This window comes from Dermacentor variabilis, chromosome 3, assembly GCF_050947875.1.
Source record: "Dermacentor variabilis isolate Ectoservices chromosome 3, ASM5094787v1, whole genome shotgun sequence".
Classification (NCBI taxonomy): domain Eukaryota; kingdom Metazoa; phylum Arthropoda; class Arachnida; order Ixodida; family Ixodidae; genus Dermacentor; species Dermacentor variabilis.
The window spans coordinates 235,238,702-235,259,884 of NC_134570.1; the positions used below are offsets into that span (position 1 = coordinate 235,238,702).

The 21,183-nt window shown below is 46.6% G+C and overlaps 1 protein-coding gene across 1 annotated transcript in view; it reads right to left on the reverse strand.

Annotated features, from left to right (window-relative positions):
* Positions 1-1,208: 1,208 nt before the first annotated feature.
* LOC142575051 (uncharacterized) overlaps positions 1,209-21,183 on the reverse strand; it is a 189,469-nt gene continuing 169,494 nt past the window's right edge. The window contains exons 9-10 of the mRNA XM_075684017.1: positions 19,004-19,318; positions 1,209-1,444 (exon numbers count right to left, since the gene is read on the reverse strand). Coding sequence (XP_075540132.1) covers positions 1,304-1,444; positions 19,004-19,318 — 456 coding nt within the window. The 3' untranslated portion in view covers positions 1,209-1,303. The remainder of the gene's footprint in view (positions 1,445-19,003; positions 19,319-21,183) is intronic.

Sequence of the window (21,183 nt, forward strand, 5' to 3'; positions counted from 1 at the left end):
GAGCTGCTTCTGTTACGCACCTCACTACTTCTATGCAGCCTACATCATCATTGTTGTTTCACTGCACAACTGGCTTATACCAACCGTAGGGGGATCGGCCAAGAACCCTTCTTTAATTTTCTCTACTGACTTCACTTCTTTCTAACTCTACGCTCCTCGCTTAACGAACGGTCTGTTTCCACTTTGTTTACTTCACTTCTTCCTCCACAGTCGGCTGCTTTTCATGCCGGCTTTTCCACAGCTGATTTCTTCAATTTTCTGTTGCCGAGTTATTGCTTCTTGTACTGCTTGTTGTCGGGAACCTATGTAGTGCCATTCTTGGGGATTGGCTATAAAGTTGACGTCCTCAGTGCCACACGCCAAGTTACACATATGCATTGGGCCAAGCTCATTCACATGGATACATGACCTGTGCACGAACCCGGTGATCCAAGTAGTTGTGTCAAGGCGGCAGCAGCCAGCACACGAAAAGAACTGCCAAAAGACGCAAGCTCCGCTTAAAAAAGCTTTTGGCTTATATGACCTCGAGTAGAGTAGTAAATCTTCATGACTATTTCCCAGAACCACTAGTGGCCTTGGAATCCCTCCTGCCTATGGCACGTGTATGCGGACATCGTTTACACCATTTTAGATCAGTCCTCACAAGTTTCCTTCGAGAGAGATTTCCTTTTTCCGTTCCTATAATTAAGCAATAGAGAGAACCTGTGAGAAATAAAACACTTCTGTTAGTTCCAACCTTACTCTAAGCAACTAGCAGCTATTTCGGCAAGTGAACATCTCCTGCATTGAACATCAGAAAAAAGTATGAGCGCCCTTTTGTAATACCAGGATTTATTCGGAATCATTCGCATAAAGAACCTCGGGAGACTCGAAACCCCTCCCTATCATGGACCCTACCACCTCTAGCGCTAATACTTCGAGACTGAGGCATAGATATCTGGATATATTTTTTTCTGTGTAAAGCCAGAAAAATAACGTGAAATACACGTTATGTTCCCGTTACATTATGCAATTTATGCATATTATGCCCATTACCGTTATGCAACTTTGCATTTATATGTACAGTTCGTCATAATTTGCGAGGGTATTCGAACCCCCTCCCTATCGTGTACCGAGATATAATCGAGATTTTGATCTTCGTTCCGCATGATCAAAATCTCGATAGTTTTGTGAGAACGTGTGCTCACGTGTAAGTGATCTTGCAAAGCAAAAGAAGGAGCCAAGTTTATTTTCACAAAGGAACGACGACGCCAGAATGGCACCATGTGAGCGGCCGCCAAAGCGGGATACGGGCAGCTCGACTTCACTCGAGGATCTTCCTGATCTGGGCGCTGAAGAGCTCGACGTTCTTAGTGATGACCCGCACCTGGTTCTCGAACGCCGCGAACGCCGTTTGCATGGCCTCCAGCACCTGGCGACCTGTCTCTTCCACCCACGCTGATACCTGTGCAGACGAGCAGGAAAGCAGCATTGCCTTGCTGCATTCTTTCGGTATGTGCACAGCGTTCGGCTCGCTGGCCCAATAGATTCTTGTTGGCCATTGGTTGTTGCTAGCGTGGCCGCAAAGGAGTGTTACTCGTAGACAAATTTATTAAGTTCAAATGAAGTGGCCTTTAAAGCAATATAAGTTGCGAGGTAAGGCTTGTCGTCTCCGTTGAATTTGGTCAATGAAGGTACAGTAGCACATATGTATACGTATGTTTATATCTTGTGTGCCCCACACATATGCTAGAGAAGAACGGGAAAGCAGGGTCTCGATTTTGTTAATTGTCATCATATACAGCCAACAGAGAACGAAGCCAAGGAATGCATCGGGGAAATTAGCTGTAGTTGAAAAAATGTAGAAAATAATAAAGGGAAAGGGGAAAATAATCTGAAAAATAAAACGGTCACCGGTGGGAACCTCCGCTTTACGAGTGCGTTTCATTGGCAATTGGGCTATGGCGAGAGCTATCAAATCGTCCACTAACTTGGGTATGTATGTTTACTAGATCAAGCTCTAGGAGTGTTACATCTGCGTTACATCACAGAACTTACGAGCAGATGATATCTGACATCAGGTAAGTGCACCACCAAGCTCTGGAAGGAAGACACCACATTATATTTCAATGAATTCCTGCTCACTGTGGCATCGTAGGCAACAACCTAGCTGACAAGGCTGCCCGGTGTGCCCACGAAGATACCAAGACGCGTCCAACACCTTTGGCGAGGTCGGACGCTGCCAGGGAACTTCGCCTACTTGCACGCAAGAAGTCACAAGATCTCTGGATTTCAAGTGCCTTCAATTGCAGATTACGCAAACTGGACGCCACGCTACGGCTACAACTACCATCTAGCCTTTCCCGCGGCGAAACAACCTTGCTGTGCCGCTTGTGGCTGGGAGTGGCGCTCAAGAACGCATACTCCTACCGTATGGGAATGGCCGACAGCCCGATGTGCGACTCCTGTGGGTGCGAGGAAACAATCGAACACCTATTATGTACCTGCCCTTGCTACGATGTCCAATGCCAGTGTCTGCGGGCAACTTTACACCGACTGCACTCGAGACCGCTCACCGAGTCAAAGATACTCGGACCATGGCCACACCGGTCACTGGCTCCAAAATCGATTCGTGCACTAGTGCAGTACTTGAAGTGCGCCGGTTTAAGAGACCGTTTATAGTGTCCTTGTGTATGGTTTCCCTCCTACACTTACTCAGTGCTTACTTTCTCCCTTTCTTCCTCTTTCTATTCCCCTTTCCCCCACCCCCAGTGTAGGGTAGCAAACCGGATGCTGTTCTGGTTGACCTCCCTGCCTTTCCTATCCCTGTTTTCTCTCTCTCTCTCTAGGAGTGTTAGCCAGCGCCACTGAGAGCCAAGGTGGGCGGCTGGGGAACATTCTTTTTTGCCCGATGGCGTCACGTAACACGTTGTCTTAGGCCTCATTCACACAGCCGTCAAACGTCCCATCGCGTCACCGACAAGGCACTAGTTTTCGTCAGGGGAGAGGGTTTTCAAGCAGTTTTTCGTCAAAAACTGGTCGCCGACGACGTAGAGCAGTGCTCTACGTTTGCGTCGCCAGCGCGGTGACGAAGCCCCGCCCCAACAAGCTGTATCAATCAGAAATTAAGAAGCCGTCGCTAAATACAGCCATTTTACAAAGCTGAAGCTGGCGACAGCAGTGGCTAGTGGACAGGCTGCGCAAATGTTCTTTGCGGTTAGGTGAACATGAGCTCATTGAGTCAAAACTGTACAAAACCGTGCTCCTGTGGACGTCACGACCACCGCCGCCTATTTGTACATTGCTGTACCAGCTGTATGTTTTTTTTTACATGACGGTGTCGTGACGGAACGTTTGACGGCTCTGTGTATGAGGCCTTAGGAGAGTGGGAATGTGGGTAATAAACCGTCGCATCCTACCTAATGGCATCCAGGCTGCGAGATTCGAAACTATCGCAATACATAATTAGAGAAGAAGGGATACTGAGGAGCTAGATTTTTTTAATCATGACCATACGAAGTGAACAGGCAATGAAGCCAAGACAAGCATCGGGGATATGTGCAGTAGTTGAAATTGAAATGTAGGAAAGGAAAAGGGCGGAAATGAAAATGGACGAAAAGGGATAACGTGTCGCCGGTAGGAGCCGAACCCACTGCCTACGCATTACACGTGCGTTGCACTACCATTTGGGCTACGGCAACGGCTATCAAACGTCCCCTAACTTGGATATTTCTGTTTACTAGATCTAGCCAGTCTAGCCAAAGAGACACAATCTCTCCTATGCAGTTTACCACATGCTTAGAAGTAGTATTGAAGTTATTAGACCGGGGGCTTACAAATGAGGATCAACGGCGAAAATCTCAACGACCTTCCGTTTGTACACGACACTCTCCTGTTGAGCAACATTGGCGACGAATTGCAACAAATGATAAAATCGTCACATTATGATCAAATATTGATATGCAGGAGACAGAGGTAATGTTCTAGAGTCTAAGAAGGAAGCATGAATTCATGATCGCCAGTCAGTCTATAGAGTCGGTGCAGGGGTACTTTTAGTTCTGGATCCCCTGTAAGTTACTCACAGGGGACCGAAATCACGAGGAGGAAATTTACAGAAGAATAAAAATGGGTTTTAATGCATACAGCAGACGTTACCAAATCCTGACTGGGAGCTTGCGAGTGTCATTGAAAAGAAAGATGTACAATCAGTGAATTTTACCGGTGTGAACATATGGGGCAGAAACTTGGAGACTAACAAAGTAGCTTGAGAACAAGTGAAGAACCGTGCAAAGAGCGATGTAAGGAAGAATGTTAGGCGTAACGTTAAGAGAGATAGAGTGGTGTGGATCAGAGATCAAACAGGGATAGCCGATATTCTAGTTGATATTAAGGGAAAAAATGGAGCTGGGCAGGCCGTGTAATCTGTTTGAAAGATAACCAGTGGACCATTAGAGTTACAAAATGAGTACCACGGGAAGGGAAGTGCACTCGATGAACGACAGAAAATTAGATAGGGTGGTGAAATGAGGAAATTGGCCGGCGCAAGACAGGAGTAACTGGAGATCGCTGGGAGAGGCCTTCGTCCTTTCGTCCTGCAGTGAACATAAAAATAGGTTGATGATGACGACAACAATGATACCCGAGCTCATCACCCGTTATAAGAGACATTTCGTTTCACTTTGATTCATCGACACAACTGAAAATTGGCGTTGGATTACGAATCACCCAAACTGAAAAGTTCGTTTTCGACTAAGAACACTCCAAAACTGTTCTAGCAGACAAGGTCAGCATTCCTTGTCAGGACACCCCAGCATACCAGAGTGGTTCGCCACTATGGTAAGCAGTACACACCAGATGCGCAATCATACGACAAAGAACGTAGTTAGATGGCAAAGAGAGGTCATCACAACAATGCTATAGAGTATGCGTCAAAAACTCACGGTGATTCTTAGCACGGATGCCTCATGGTAAAATATTCCGCACAGGAAGCGAAACAACGTATAACATCGGAAAGTTGGGCTAGTTGGTGAGTGATCATTGTACCTTCCTGGTGAAGCAGCGCACAAACACGGACACAGTGGAGACAAGCAGGAATAGACGACACTCGCTGCACTCGCAACTATTTTATTTCAGAACACATACTAACCAGGGAAATAATCGAAGCCTTTCATATTCACAAGAGGGGAGAGGGTTGTATCAGTCAGCCATCTGTCCATCTAAGCCATGGTGAGGTTGCGTTTTTGGAAGTACACTAAAAAGAAGAGAAAAGAAAATGTGTAATAAAAGAAATTACCGACGATTACGTTACTTCCTAATGCGAAATTTGAGCGCAGCAAATAAGCTGTTTCACCTTTTCGATAGGTTGAGGCAAAGAAATCGAGCAACACATGTATGCGCTATCACAGAATTTTTTTTTTATATTTCCCGTACTCCTGGATCATCTCGACGGCGGAGACGGTAAGCTTCTGCTTCGGCGGCACGCACCTCTGGATTCTGACGGCGACGGCGCTGGGCCTCTGCTCTGGCAGCTCGTTTAGCAGCAGCAGCAGCAGACGGAGGACTTCCATCGGTCGTCTCGCTCATGGCTCAGAAAGAACTGGCAGATAATTTCGCAGTGGCGAACGGCAGCGGCAATTTCGGCTCGGGCGGTGCACATATACAGATCCGCCGCCACCGATCTGGCTCTCTGATTGCCACCGCACAGGGGTTGCATTGGAGGAGGAGCGAAGAAAGGAATTAAGTTCGAGCCGGCGCTTTGACAACCGGAGACTCGCAGGAAGAGGGGGGAGGGGGGCGGCGTGTACACCCAGCGGCAAACGATGGGGGCAGAAGCGCGCGCAGCAAGCGGACAACACGATAAAGGGAGGAGGGAAGAGATAGCAGCGACTGACTGATGCCGCTGACGCCGATAGTGAGTCAACCCCAGCTGCGGAGTTGGTTTCAGGGACAACGCCGCCGATGCCGACACAAACAATATGATACCCTCGCTTCCGCAGCGCTAAGAACCAGGTCTAGCCGTGGGAAGGTGGTCACGTATTCGTCGACGTGCCGGGGCCTACGTGAAATAACCGGCGCGTCGGCAACTGAAGAGCACCCTATCCGCCACACAAGAACAGGGGGGGGGGGACCCTTTCCTCCTCTTTCTGCATGGCGGCGACGGTGTTCTATGCAGTCACGTTATCTTGACTCTCTAGCGGCGTCAGCGGCATCCAGCGGTATCAGTCGGTCGCTGCTAGCGCTGGGGGGATGAAAGGGGGGCGGAGCTGGTTACGAGGCCGACGACAACGCCGACGACGACGCGAAACCCAGGAACGGACGCCAAAGAGCTGCGCTCTAAAATGGTTGTTAGGGTTGCAACAAATTACGATAGGATTGCACACCATGATAGATAAGTGCAATGCCTTTGACGCCCGAGTATGAGCGGGCAAACGATATATATATATATATATATATATATATATATATATATATATATATATATATATATATATATATATATATATATATATATATATAAAAGCCTCTAATCTTGCCATGATTTGCGTTGACGCCTGAGGGTGCGCAGGTATATAAACTTGAAGTATGTGTTCTGAAATAAAATAGTTGCGAGTGCAGCGAATGACGTCTATTCCTGCTTGTCTCCACTGTGTCCGTGTTTGTGCGCTGCTTCACCAGGAAGGTACTATGAACGTATAACATCCCCTTCAATTATGTAGTACTACCTCGCAGGGCAGTTTTTCCTTTCTTGTTGCGCTTAGTGATTTGTTTTTGTCGAAGCATGCGGGGTCATTAGCTGCTTTAATTACATGTGACGCCTGAGATGCAGTAATCATAACTTTCAGTTTATTATCTTCTCTCGCTTTGAAAAATGCACTAGATGACGGGGTAATTTTTCTGCCTATTGTCAAAATACAGTCACACAAATTTGCGAGTAATCACTCAGGATGCGCCAATGAAACTTTTTTAAACCAGCTGACTCATATAGAATAATTCAAAAACCGAATACACAATTTTTCCCCCTAGAAGCTATTATTCTTTGGTTTACCGCGGTTGCTGCTGTGTTCGCCATAGCAGCGGTCGACATCTCTTGCGAAGATCTCTGGGGTTTAAAATGACTCGTTTGACGAGTGTCGTCCTAGGGTGGAACGTAAGGATTTTTATTATGTAGACAGACAGTACATCTGATTATGTGAGAAAATTACAACCGATATTGGTACACATTTGGTGTGCAGCCGACAATTTAAGAATTCATCTTTATTAAGCTTGACACTTCCGCATTTTCGCCCTTGTCACGTGTTCCATGCCAATTAAACAATAGAGCATTAATTGCCAGGAACAACGTTCCAAAATTAGTGAAGCGTTCAGTGGTTGCACTTTGAGGTGCCAACTAAATGTATTCTCTCGTAGAGTTCTTAAGTATAGATTTGATGGAGTCTCGTTTCTAGGAACCTGATATTACTAACACAATCTTGGGTAACCTCGCAGCAGTCTTCTGACAGCACTCGTCACTCATACAGTGGTTTGACGCAAAGTGAAGTGAATTGAAGTGAAGTGAAGTTTATTCTTATTTTCAAGGAAAAGAGGGGACCGGGACAAAAGGCGGTAAGGCCTGACGAGGCCCCGGTACCCATGCAGTTGGCAGTAACAATAGCAATACAAAAAAAATATGTATATAGATGGCGCGACAAATATGTCAAAACGTCACTACAACTTAATTCGGGACAAATGCAAACATGTGCAAAGTAATATGCAAGCACTGAAAGTTATACACGTACAAATACATTGCGTACATGACTGGTGAATTAAGACACGAAAACATGCAGCTGCAGCACTTGTCCGCAACAAAATTAGAGAGAAACATATGTATAAAGAAGCGGTAGATACATTTTCTTACATTTGAATTTCACCTTCAATCACACGTCGTTTCATGATTTCTTGAACACATTTTTAGATAAAAAGAAATCCTCTCTAAAGGGAAATTTGTTGAGGGCGTTGGGTACTTGAAAATTTAGCTTTTGTTTACCATAATTCGTGCGTGTTCGTGGTACACGTAGTTTGACCTCACGAAGGTTGTAACTTATAGTACTGTCAGCAATAGAGTACAAACTGTTTCTATGAATGTATTGCAACAGCCGCAGATACACTTGTTCAGCTTGTAGTATGCTATGCTGAACAAACAAGCGTTGTATACGTAATTTATGTGGTGCGCCGTAATAGCCCGTATTTCCTTTGTCTTCGTTTGCAAGAATAGACCCACGGTGCTCATGCATCCCAACCGGAACAAATGATACCGCCTGTTCATTTCTCTGAAAGCCTAGGTTTTACTGCTCGACTTAGTTAAATATTTTGCTACAGGTATTTGAGAAACCAGCCTATAGTAAATATGCCGTTATATATACAAGCAGGTTTCTTTCTAGCAGTTGGTCCATTATTTCATTTTCCTTAAGCACTGAAGAACCCTTGAAAGTGCACCCTCTGTTTAATTCGAACTGTCTTTCCTTCGTCCGATCTAGGGGCAGACATGTGAACAGAGTTGTGCTGGATTAAGAATGAGGGGCTTGCGAAGAAACCTTCACAAATTCTTAGAATCTACCTAATGTCAAAACACGCAACGAAACCGCGCCCTCATAAAGGGATGACTACCTTCAGAGAATGGTAGCGGAAACTATTTCATTGAGGTGTCCTCCTCACTGTCACTGTGAACTGGCCAACCACTTTAGGGCCCTTCGTAAGGCTTCAATTTGGGCTTGCTGATTTTCTGTTATGAACGTCTACCACTGTGCGCAAAAAACGCGGACAAAAGAAGGAACACGGTTACACACTTAGAGCGAAAATTATCAGCAGTTTGTTGCCGAGAAAAGCGCGACCTTATTTATACCTTGCCACAGGCAACACTGCGCATGACAACAAGGGCAGAACCACAACGAAACAACGTCAACGCGCGCGTGTTGTGCCATTCAGATACGCTATTTCATTGTCTGATAAGGTGATAGAGGCCATGCCAACGCATTTTCTTTTGTAATCAAGTGGGCCTCAACAATCGAGTATGTCATTTCATTATTACACTTTGCAATGATCGTGCAATTCTCAAACTTTGGTAGGCAACCGCAATGATCACAACGAAGTGGCAATCACCTATGGTTATTTGAGTTGCCATCAAGCTCGCCAAGCAGGGCGTTGGTACAACGGCCCGTTGTTCCGACGTGAGAAGGGAGACACGTTAGAGGTATTTGAAATATTAGGCCTACATTGCTCTTCCGAAATTTGGTTTACTGTTTCTTGACACGTTTTTTTTTTTTCATTTTCTATCAGGGTTAATCATTTTGCATGCTTTTGCAAGTTTATTAGGCACGACGAACACGACCCTAACATTATATTTTTGGTGATTTTTCTGTTGTGCCAACTTTATTGACGTTGGGAATTGCAGTGCATTTTCTTTTTTGTTTCTATATTTCTTGGGAGGTGGGACGCATGGTGGAGCCAGATGCCCTGACATTCCTAAGGAGCTTCTCCCATTCGGACGCTACCAGTTGCCTCGGGTAACCTGGTTCTAAATGACGTGAAGCTTGCTGGCGTAAAATATGGCTCATTAGGTGTGGGCAAAATTTTTCCAGAGTTTTCTTGACGCAAAGGTCGGCGATTGCCGTTCTGACTAGTTTCGAATGGGCTAATTTGAACGGGAGGAAGGGCTTGTTTGCTCGGGGCTCATAGCCGCAGGATACGTGGCTTTCTTTAAAAACGAGCTTGATATTAAAGAAAGCAATAAAAGCACCCCGGATGATGTCTTCACTGGAAAGTTCCGGAGTGATTTGTAAGGGGTTCAGGCATTTCTTAGCAAGATCACGTGGGTAGCTTTTCAAACTGAGTCCGATATTTCAGAGGGGCACTTTCTAGAGCTAATCCAGTTCTGTATGAAAATCCCCTTGACCGAATGGGAGGAGAGATACTTGGTAGAAAAAAAATCATCTGCATAGGTCCTTGCATAGCATTCGTCCTGAGCAGTTTATTTTTATGACAGCTTGACAAGTCGCTACACGCTCATCGTCGATCAATGAAGGTGGTTAAAGGGTTCCGATTCGTTGACGATGTATTATTTCTTTTAGAGTGCGACCCGCGAGATTTTAGCCTAGAATCGGCAAAAGTTCTTACTCTTGCTAAGAAATGCCTGAATCCCTTGTAAAACACTCATGAGGTTCCCTGTAACGACAGCATTCGTTTTCTTCATATCAGGTTCACTTTTAAAGAAAGGTACGTATGCTCCGGCTATGAACAAAAAGCAAGGTTCAAATCAGCCCATTAGAAACAAACAAAGCAAGCTTTACGTTTTTGAGAACCAGGTTACCCGAGGCAACGGGTAGTGTCCGAAGCACAGAAGCTCCTTGGTAATGTCAGGGCATCTGGCTCCACCATGCGTCCCACTTCCCAAGAGATGGAGAAACAAAAAAATAAAATGCACTGTAATCTCCAACATCCATAAAATTGGCCCAACAGAAAAATCACCCAAAAAGATAACGTTAGGGTCGTGTTTTTCGTGCCGAATAAACTTGCAAAAGCATGCAAAATGACTAACCCTAACAGAAAAAAAACGTGTCAGGAAACAGTAAAACAAATTTGGGAAATGCAATGTAGGCTTAATATATTAAACACCTCTAACATGTCTCCGTTCCCACGTCGGAAAAACGGGCTGTTGTAACAATACCCGACCTGGCGAGCTTGCTGACAACGTAAATAACATAGGTGGTTGCCACTCCGATGTGATGATTGCGGTTGCCGACTAAAGTTTGAGAATTGCACGATCATTGCAAAGTCTAATAATGAAATGACATACCTCATTGTTGATGCCCACTAGATGACAAAATAAAAATGAGTTGACATGGCCTCTATCGCCTTATCTAATAATGAAATAGCATATCTTAATGGCAGGACACACGCGCGTTGACGTTCTTTCGTAGTGGTTCTGCGCTCGTTGTAACACGCAGTGTTGCCCGTGCCAAGGTATAAACAGTATAATTGAGGTCACCTTTTCTTCGGCAATAAACTGTTGATAGTTTGCACTCCATGTGTGTAACCATGTCCCTTCTTTTGTGGATGTTTTTACGCGTAGTACTAGACGTTCATAACTGAGCCCATCCAAGAGAAATGGCCTACGTAATTGATGAAGCAATCTCGTCGCCAATACGTGCGATCTGATTTCAACTTGTTGAATATTGGTGAGCCATGCGAAAGCCGGAAGGCTATTCGTTCTGGGGAGAAACACTTTGCAGATAAAAATCACGGCTGTTTGTACTTTTCTTTCCTCAAATTCGTATTCCAGTGAAGCTCACTCTCGAGGGTCATGCGCCTCGCTGTGGCCTTTGCACGCACGCATTTTTCTCCATCTAGTTCCTTCAGGGAAATTAAGTGGCACCTGGCACCGTTACTTCGTGCCAACGCAAAACAATGACAGCGACGCAGGGGAGAAACGTGTTTCCTGTCACGCACGCGGCTTTACTGCGGGAAGAAAATACTTGCATCTCCTCCATCATCTCCATTCGCACAGCATTGCTAAATTTTTACACGTTTGTGTGTCATGAACGTTCCCTCGTCAAACGTGCAATATCGCCTATTGCTTGATCAAACAATATATTGAAGATACGAGCGAGCTAAAATTAAATATTGTGACGTTGGAGTGATTGTGAAAACCCGAACACAGCCAAGACTGCGAGGTAATAGTGTTGGTCCTCATTTGGGCGATACTGTGATCCAAACAAGAAGCGCACTGAAATCAGAACGATAGCAATGAGCACGGTCGCTGGTCGTCGAAATATGAACTGAAAGATTAATGCACAACAGCGCAGTCAAAAGTGTCGCTGCTGCTGGCTTAAGTTCGAGAATGTATCGCACAAAAATATTCGCGTGGCACGCGTTATCTGGTTAGACGAGGCAATTTTGCTACAGAATCGGCCACAGCATTCAAGATATTTCGTACAAATATCGCTCATTTTTCGCCGGGCGATAATTGTATAACGGCGATAACAACGGGAAAAACGGTAACCGGGAAAGGGAAAAAAACCTACGTTTGACAACATTCAACCATGCTGCATAAGTACACACGGATGCAACAACAGGGCAGACTTGTACTGTTATGGGTGTCTTGAGAGGGCAAAATCTACAAATACTTTAAAACATGCGGAGCAGAAGAGCCGAAAAAAAAGAGGTGCACTGGGACAAATTTTATCGCACACGTTCAAGGGGCTAAGTACTGACAAAAAAGAGTTGCCACAAGCACAAGTACGCCGCTCAGTACAGGAAGGATGGCTGCGATGTCGCTACAAGTCACTAGGCAAGCGATGTTTTTAAGAAATACTAGCGTGAACACTTCAATGGCCGCTTTCAGCGAGAGCCTGTATATACGGGTAGGTCCTCTTTTGGCAAAGAAATCTTAGCTACAGTATTGTGCGGGAAGTGGCAGGAAAAAAAGCTGGAGGCTTCAGCATGCAGTGTAGCCTAACTGTGCAGTGCTCAGCGATTGAAACGCGATTGAAATGCCGGCGCTTTTGAGCCACCGGTGATCGCTGGATGATCGCTTAGGAGGCCGAATGCAGTTACGATACATGAAAAAGATTCTCGCTTTCTTGTGACATAATAATGCATCATTTCCAGTGTTACCACCGGTGGCGCAAGTAAGCACCGGCCGCCATGTTGTCGGAGTATCGCGTTTCAATCGCTGAGCACTGTACATTCCTCTGTTGACTGCGACAGGCAATCTGAAAGTTGCCTAGCATCAGAAAAAAATGCCTGAAAAGAGTGTGAGAGCTCTTTAGTTGTACCAGTAGAGCAAGTGTCGGCATGCATATTGTACCTTTCGGGTCTACAGTGACCAGCCTTTCTGTTATTTCACCAACTTTCAATGAATGCCTCTAGATTACCGGTTCACTTTCACTCAAACGTTAGCCCCAGTACCGCATATTTCAGAAAACATGCGGCATCTTCAGTAGCTTGGCTTGCACAGAAAAAAATTAAAATAAAAAGTGAATCGATGTATGCTCTTATCGCGAGGTGGCGCACGTATGGATAAAACTTCGCCACCTGTAAGCGAAATAGGGCGAACCAGACAAACAAACGGTGGCATGTGTTATTCTGAATAATACGGACCGTGAAATGCAATGTTTTCGCGGAAACGGAGGGAGAACAAAGCGGTGCTCTGCTTACTTCTTTTATCGTGTTAGAACAAGAACTTGCCTGAACTTAGCTCTTCCACGGACCTTATGGCGGGAAGGTCCGCACATTTTGTAGACATCATTGTCCTGGCCTTTACCTTTTTTTAAGTGACAGCTAATTCGAAAGTTTCTAAACAGCGATTTAGTACACGGAGATTGACTCGCTATAGTATAAAACTGGGCATTCTGCGTAATGTATTCAACAGCACCCTCCTCCGTCAAAGCTCAGGACTTTCCTCACGGCAACTGTTCAATTCTTCCACCAAGCACATTTTTTGTGTGTTTGCTTGCTTCGATTTTAGTTCACCATAAAGCATCTGCAACGAGGCAAGTGCCGTTCTACACAGGGGAGGGTACTGTTATGATCGACCTGTCAAGTGTGAGAGACCTTCAGGCGTACGTTCCCATGACAAGATAATTTGCCTCATCCCAGAAAAGGCTGTTACGATAAGCCTGGACATAGACCTGTCCAGTGTGGGAAGCGTTCAACCGGGCGTCCCCATGTTGACAGAATTGCCTACTCCGAAACAGCGTCACCCCTTTTATTCTCCGAGCTGACACAAACGGAAGGACGAAGAGAAGAGAAACCGAAGGACAGGAGGTCATTGACGACAGAACAATACAAAAGCGCTAATACTTCCACAGGCTCCCCAGGACGAAGTCAACGACCACAAAACTGCAAGGGGTTATTTAAGGCCGTCCTGGCTCCCGTGTTGACCAGAACCGCTCGAGCCTCGGATGAGAGTCACAACCAAGGAAGTAAATACAATCTTTTTTACGTTTTTTTCATCATCACGATGTCTGGCTTCGTCGTCGTTTCCTGATTCTTGCGGTGGAGACCCACTTAACTCGGTCGAGATCGTATCAACTAGTTGACAGCAATGGGATATTCTACCCTTCGTCTTGGCTTCAGCAGAATGGTAAGCGCTTGACTTTCTTTGAGAATTGGCCAAGTTTTAGCTCGTGTATTTTCTAAAACTGCAAATCAGTTAATGTGCTTGCAGGCTCCTGTTGAAAGCTTCCTCACGTCACAGCAGAGTAGGAAAGTCCTGATTCGGGATTGACTATGGATTTAAGCAAACAGGAAAAGCCGGAGTTGTTATTACTATGTGATGAGCTGGGAATTGAGGTCGGCAAAAGTCACAGAAAGCCCAGCTTACTGAGACGATTGAGAAGTGCAGGGCACTTGAGGGCGATCTTTCGGAAGCGTGGGAAGAAATTGAGAAACGAGCTGAGAAATCTGAGCAAAACGCTGTAGAAGAAAAGCAAAGACCTGACAAAGCTGAACAAAGAGGTGCAGAGTAAAGGAAAAAATCTGAGCATATCGCTGCAGCAGAAAGGCAGAGAGCTGATGAAAGGGAAGCTGCAAAAAGAAAGGAACGAGAGGAGCAGAGAGCTCACGAACTAAAGGTAAAAGAACTATAGACGTGCAGCGGGATCTGGCCATGCAATCGGCAAATAACATCTCAACAAATGAAAGTCGTTCAGGTGAAGCAGGAGTAGACATAAGGGATCTCACGCCGTCGTGCAAGGTAAATAATGACATGGGATTGTTTCTCGTTACTTTTGAATTAACCTGGGAGAAAAACACGGACGGACGGAAAAAACTTTAATGGAAAAAGGACCTGCGAGGTTGCCAGCCCGGGCTCAGGCCACCCGGGCATTGTGTGCGGTGAGGCATAGCCTTTCCACCGCTGCCCGGGCCCGCTGGATAGCCCATAATTGGTCGTGTAGTTCTGAGCTAGTCAGAGCGCTTTGGCACTAGAAAGTTGTACTTAGGGACTCAGTTGCGACAATGGACATTGCCCACCCTGCGTATGTGTAACCAACGGTTTCACCGAGGAATGTGCGTGAATCCGGCAGGTAGTCGAGGAGAATAGTATTTGCTTGCCAGCGTGAATATTGAAAGGCTGTTTGGACTCTTGCTGACTGAAACCGCAATATCGCAAATTCTATTGAATCATTATCCCTACTTATACTCAACTTGCTCGGACATGCTAATAAAAAAAGCCCGAGTTTTCGCGACCATGCTGCACAAGCTCTTCCGCGTTTCAAGGCTCAGGAGACCGCGACGGAGAGAAAGCAATGAAACGAAGCGAAAAATACGCCTCATAGACAGGCGGGAACCACAGCACCTACCTTGTGAAAACGCTGGAAAAGGCGCTAGCGAGGAGGCATCCGGCTCAGTGAGAATACCGCAGCAAGGGCTAGCAGAAGGAATAGAGACTAGTTTGGTACTGACACATTCAGAAAGCTCTTTAGGCTTACTGAAGGTTGTTAAAGATGGAATCGCGGCAGGGGGGGAAAAGCAATTACGTCGCGAAAGTGGAAACAAGGGCTATCCCGGAGGACGTTCCTTGCGGAGACGAGACCAGTTTAAACAGTCCCGAAAGATTCAAGGAGTGTAATATGTAAGAGGCAGGGGACACAAACAAAGAAGAGGACGAAGTGCGCCGACCGGTCCGAACGGCACGAGCCCTCGAGGCGCGTGACCCGAGGTGTGATCGGAGGAGAAGTGGCACCAAGGTGGGATGATCGACGTGACTCTGGGCCATGAAGGTTGGAGCCCCAGCTTCGTACTGGTGACGGGACCCATGGAGGTTCAGGCAGGCCCGTGACGCTGGCGACCCAGGGTGTGGCCGTCGACCACGGCGACGTTCGAGTGAGGCTCCCTGGACCTGCTACAGACTCCCATGGCAGTGCCGGGCACTCCAGGAATTGGATCCCCCTTCTTCGGCTGAACAGCACGGACGATAGTCCCCGGGGCTTCTCGTCGGCACACGGAGAGGTAGCGGCAGAGTCCGGTGTTAAGCCTAGCCAGGTAGGCCTGAATGCTTGACACCAACATAGTTGGGGACGTCGGAATCCGAGACGGAGGAGCTGGCCGGCCGATACCAAGGAAGCAAAACTTGCGGAGTCGGCGGGAGCACTGACGGTGACCAAGAGCCGACGCACATCGGACTTGGAGATGCGCACCACGACTGAACTTTGTAAGAACGTTCCTTTTGTGAGCGTGCGGCCATAGGCCAGGGTTGCCGGACCTTCCCATGGAACGCGCTAAGGACGAAAGTAGGGGAGAATAAGGGCATATTTAGCCTACTCAATGTGTCAAGTGCGGAGTTTATCTTTGTCAGTTGAGTTTTGAGTTTTGAGTGTGTTTTATTTTGGGTTTGTTATTAGTAAAATATGTTTGCTGTGCTCGCCTGCGTCTCCCGACTTCCCAACAGCCGCGCGCTCCCGAGATCAGTGTGAGAAGGAGATGCTGAAAAACGCCCTCGTATATCTGCACTAATGCTACTTTCTGAAATCATCAAAAGGAGAGGATACTGCCAGTGCGGCCCAGCAGGGCAGGGACCTATTACTCAGGAGCTGCAGAGGCGCATTAGGTGACCGCCTGGTATAGCAAAAATTGGTTAAACAGCGCACGGTAAAGCGAGCTAAATATTCGGCTCGGCGAAGACTAGAGAGAGTCGCCACACCACATCCTGTAAGACAAGAGAACAGGCCATCATGCAGAACTTAAAGGGCTCGTGGTGGCGGATGAGAAAACGAAGGCGTCACCTAACCACAAATCAGAACGCGTCTCTGCGAGCAGGGGTGTGGCTTAAAGGTTCAACCGGGAGGAGATATTCGAGTACGAACATTCAGACTGTCGCTGCAGTGGAATGAACCGCGAGAGTGAGGGGAAAAGGAGGCTGGCAATTCTTCCCGTGTTTACGACCTCCTTTTGAGGGACGAAAAGGCAAGCCACAGGCACACAAATTGGCTGGCGACGACAAAGGGCAGCGTATGCCTGGCGGCCTTTGTTGCCCTCGGCGAGAGTCCAATAACCGTCAGAGCGATCCAGTCGAGTGCGCATTAAGACGTAAAATTGTCGAATTGTCGAAGTCTGTTGTTTGTAAATATAGCGTCATGCAAGCTTTTTTGTTTGTTAGTTATCAATAGCTTATTAGATTTAATTTCAATGCATTATGAGTCTCTCGATAACCGTGGCTTTGTCGGAAAAAGGAAACAGAAATACGTTTGGCATTAGTCTGGTTGAAATACACACAGAAGTCTGGTTTTCTTCGTAGTTAGTTTTCTGAAATCTCGAACAAGGGCTGCCGGTACGAATCTGGTAGTGTTTTATGTGAAGAACGTATAAACTTGGCACTTCTCGTGGTTAGTTCGGTGTTCTTTGTTTATTGTGCGTGGTTTTTTTTTCAGGATGTGTCACCAGGCAGGCCTTGGAACGATCGGCAAATCGAAGCAGAGGCACGAGGTCTACCGGTCTGCTTCGAAGTGCTTAGATACTGCAACCCCTTCGATACCTCCTGTGGCAGCGGACGGGTTGTTATCATCTACCTGTGAAGTGTGAGAGACATTCATGCCTACGTTACCATGACAAGATGATTTTCCTCGTCCCGGAAAAGACTGTAACGATAAGCCTGGACGTAGACGTGTCAAGTGTGAGAAGCCCACGTCGACATAATTGCCCCCTTCTGCTAAACAGCGTCAGCCCCTTTATCCCCGAGCTTATACAAAGGGAAGAAAGAAGAGAAGACAAACCGAAGGGCCGGAGGTCGTCGATGACAGAACCTGACAAAAGCACTAATATTTCCACAGGCTCCCCACAAGACCGCAAGGGGTTATTTAATGCCTTCCCGGCCCCCGTGTGAATCAAAACCACTCGAGGCTCACATGAGAGTAACGACCATGCACCAATGAAGGGAATACAATCTTTTCTACTTTTTGTCATCTTCACGATGCGCGGCTTCACCGTCGTTTCCTGATTCTTGCGGTGAAGATCGAACTCACCCGGTATAGATCGTATCAGTGCACTTTTACACCTATAGAAAATGAATCAGCGTGCACTTGCGATCCACCGACCAATGACACGACGTGTCGACTACTGATAGCGTCCAACCGTGACTTCAGAGCGATGAGACGTGCATTTCAGATAGAACGGATATCGATGGCTATAGAATGGATATCGGGTTTGAAAATCGCAGTCCGAACGCGGAATAAGGAAATCTTAATAGATCTCATCATTACGCGTCCCGACAGAGAAAAAAGAAAAAGAAAGCTTTTGCGGCTATTGGTGGCCACGTTTGTTTCTCGAAAGTACCTAAAAAATAAAGGCACTAAATGTGCAAAACGCTATCCACAGAAACCTACACATGAAGTGGACACATGATTTAAAGAAAGAAAGTACTGATCCGTGCCACTATGTGCGCGTGCCATCAACAATGTAGTCATAGCACTATAAAGGAGTGGCCTAGCGCGTAATATCAATGATCGCCGTGGAGACTTGGGACATATTACAGCTCACGTGTTTTCTCGACACAAGTCTTCGAGAGGTACTGTAGAAAGTATACCACTGTGTTTTCTACTCGTGCGCCTCTCTTGACTTCATATAGCTTCACCGCATGACATCATGAAGCATTATTTCTTCTCGCAAACAGACTCCTTTAACAGGCATTGAGAAGTTTTTCAAATCGTGTACTGCAGCTTGGTCCGCGGGCTAAAATAGTCTCATTGTAATACGGACTAGCATTCGAGTTCTACAGTCGTCACGGGATGTCGTTTTATTTAAAATATTGGGTTTTGCGGCCCAAAAGCACCTTAGCCTATACGATGCAACAACCACTAGGATGGTTCTGTAGTTAGATAGGTAAAGAAAAAAAATTAGGTAAGGAAAGTCAGGTGATCGTTCACGCTGAGAACGCCCACGGAAAGGCTCCCTGTAAGCAAGGGGAGGGTTTGCAAAGCTCAATGCAGCGCTTCGCTAAAGGAACTCTAAATTAAATGCACGCACTGCGTGCAACGCTGCGCCCCGAGCCCACCTGGTCGAGGTCAGCCTTGCGGTCGGGTTCCGCCTGCGCAGTTTCGTCGAGCTGTTGGATGAGGGCGCTGTACGTTTTGGACCACTCGAGGGTGACAGCCTTGTGCAGGGGTGACACCAGGTCCATGTAGAAGCGCGCCCCGTCCCCGATGCGCGCAGCCGCATCCTCGCCCTGGTGCAGGCTCATCGAGTACAGGGCCCGGTTGGCCCCGAGGCTGGCGCACTGCTCGTGCACGCTCTCCAGGTAGGCGGCCCATGTGCTACGCACCTCGGTCTCCAGCTCGCGGCTGTCGTAGCTCAGCTGACGTCGCTCGAACTGCCCAAAATCGTCGCCGTCATGTGACTGCCATTTAAAGAACGACCTTTCCCAGCGATAACTGCTCTATCGGAAAACGACTAGGATGGAAGGACGACGCCAGGCAGCTAGCTTCGCTAAGGCAACGACTTCTGACGCCTTTCCTATGCACTTCCTTCGGGCCCACTTGCGCGTAGACTCTTGAGACCCTCTTTAGTTACCGGGCCTTTAAGGCGATTGTTTGGTTAGTGGCAGTTTTTAGTGACGCCACGATCGGCCCTAACACCCCGCTTCACTTTGCTGCATACTTCTTTGCGCGCTCGTCGGCTACATATCCTCCCACGCCCGCAGATCTGCCATTCTCCTCGCCACAAGTAACCCTTCGTCACCCTGTTGAAGCCGGTGAACGCATTGCCCAACATAGCAAGGTCCGCCTTTTCCGGTTACCCGCCATGCTGGCTCTGTGGCAACGGAGTCCTGCGGCTAAGCACGAGGTCGGGAGTTGAATTCTCTGCCGCGGTATCAGCACTTCGATCAGCAGCACGGTTTGAGTATGTTATACCGTGATGTAGGGCGGTGTCATTTTTTCCCAGAGCAGCCGAAGATTTCGCAGGCCTTTCCCACAAAATCGCTACTATCACCTGCTAACCTAGCTTTATGCAAAGCGTAACAAGTTGAATTAAATTGAATTCTGGGGTTTTACGTGCCAAAACAACGATTTGGTTATGAGGCACGCCGCAGCGGGGGGCTCAGTTTTGACACCCAGGGGATCGTGCCCCCAATGCACGTTTTGCGTTTCACCCCCATCGACATGGGGCCGCCACGGCCATGATGTGGTCCCGCGACCTCGTGCTTAGCAGTACAACACCATAGCCACCGTTGCGGGTAAAATGTAAAAAGTGCCCTTTCAGATTGAATCATTGCGGCAATTATGCCTCCTCTGTACAAACCCGCTTGTTATGTAATACCTCCTCGGGGGTCTTTAAAGTGTCCCCGAAACGGCTTATGTCGCTGGTTAGACATAGAGAGTATCTTTCAAGGAATTTTTTCTCGGAAGTATTTCTTCTCAGCGCGCTGTATTAACACATGTACGAGTGGTTAAACATAACCCTTGCCTCCAGCAGCTTCGTTCCACCTCAACCTTTACACCTTGCGGCCAACGCTGTGTCCAGCCTCCTTATGTGGTGACGCAAGGGTTGTCTGCTTCTGGCGTATTTGAACCGAGTGTGCTCCCGCGTCGTATTGCAGTTGCAGCTGCGACGCAACTCCAACGCGGCTATTCAAATACACGTAAAATGCAAAAACGTTCTTCTGAGATAGCTGGTGGGCCGATTTTAATGAAATTTCCTGTGTTTGAGATAGAAACTTAAATTCTAATGACTGTTGGAAGCGGAATTTTGATTTAGCACCTGAATTTTATTGAAAGAATTTTCAGAAATTTGTATGTCCGAAAAAAATATAGAAGCACGAAGTTTACAAATTAATAGCCCTCCGTCAAGAACAGATATCGCAATTCTGTAAACGGCATCCATTAGATCATTTAAAGCGAACAAATTCTGTATGTCAATTTTTAAATTACATGAATTTGTTACTTTGTATACAAGGGTTTGGCAAAAGCTTTATTTCTACATTACAGAATTTTTTCAGATTCATACGTAGCATATTAATTTCGTCCGCTTTCGATGTACTAGCAGATGCAATCCACAGAATTGTGTTATCACTTTTCTTTGCTGAGATATAGAGCTGTAAACTTGATAGTTCCGTTTTCTGAACATTTGCAATTTTTGCCAATTTTTAGTAAAACATTGACGACTCAATGAAAAATTCGAAACCAACAGTCAATATATTTTAGGTGTTTCTTTTCAATGCAACAAACCTCATCAAGT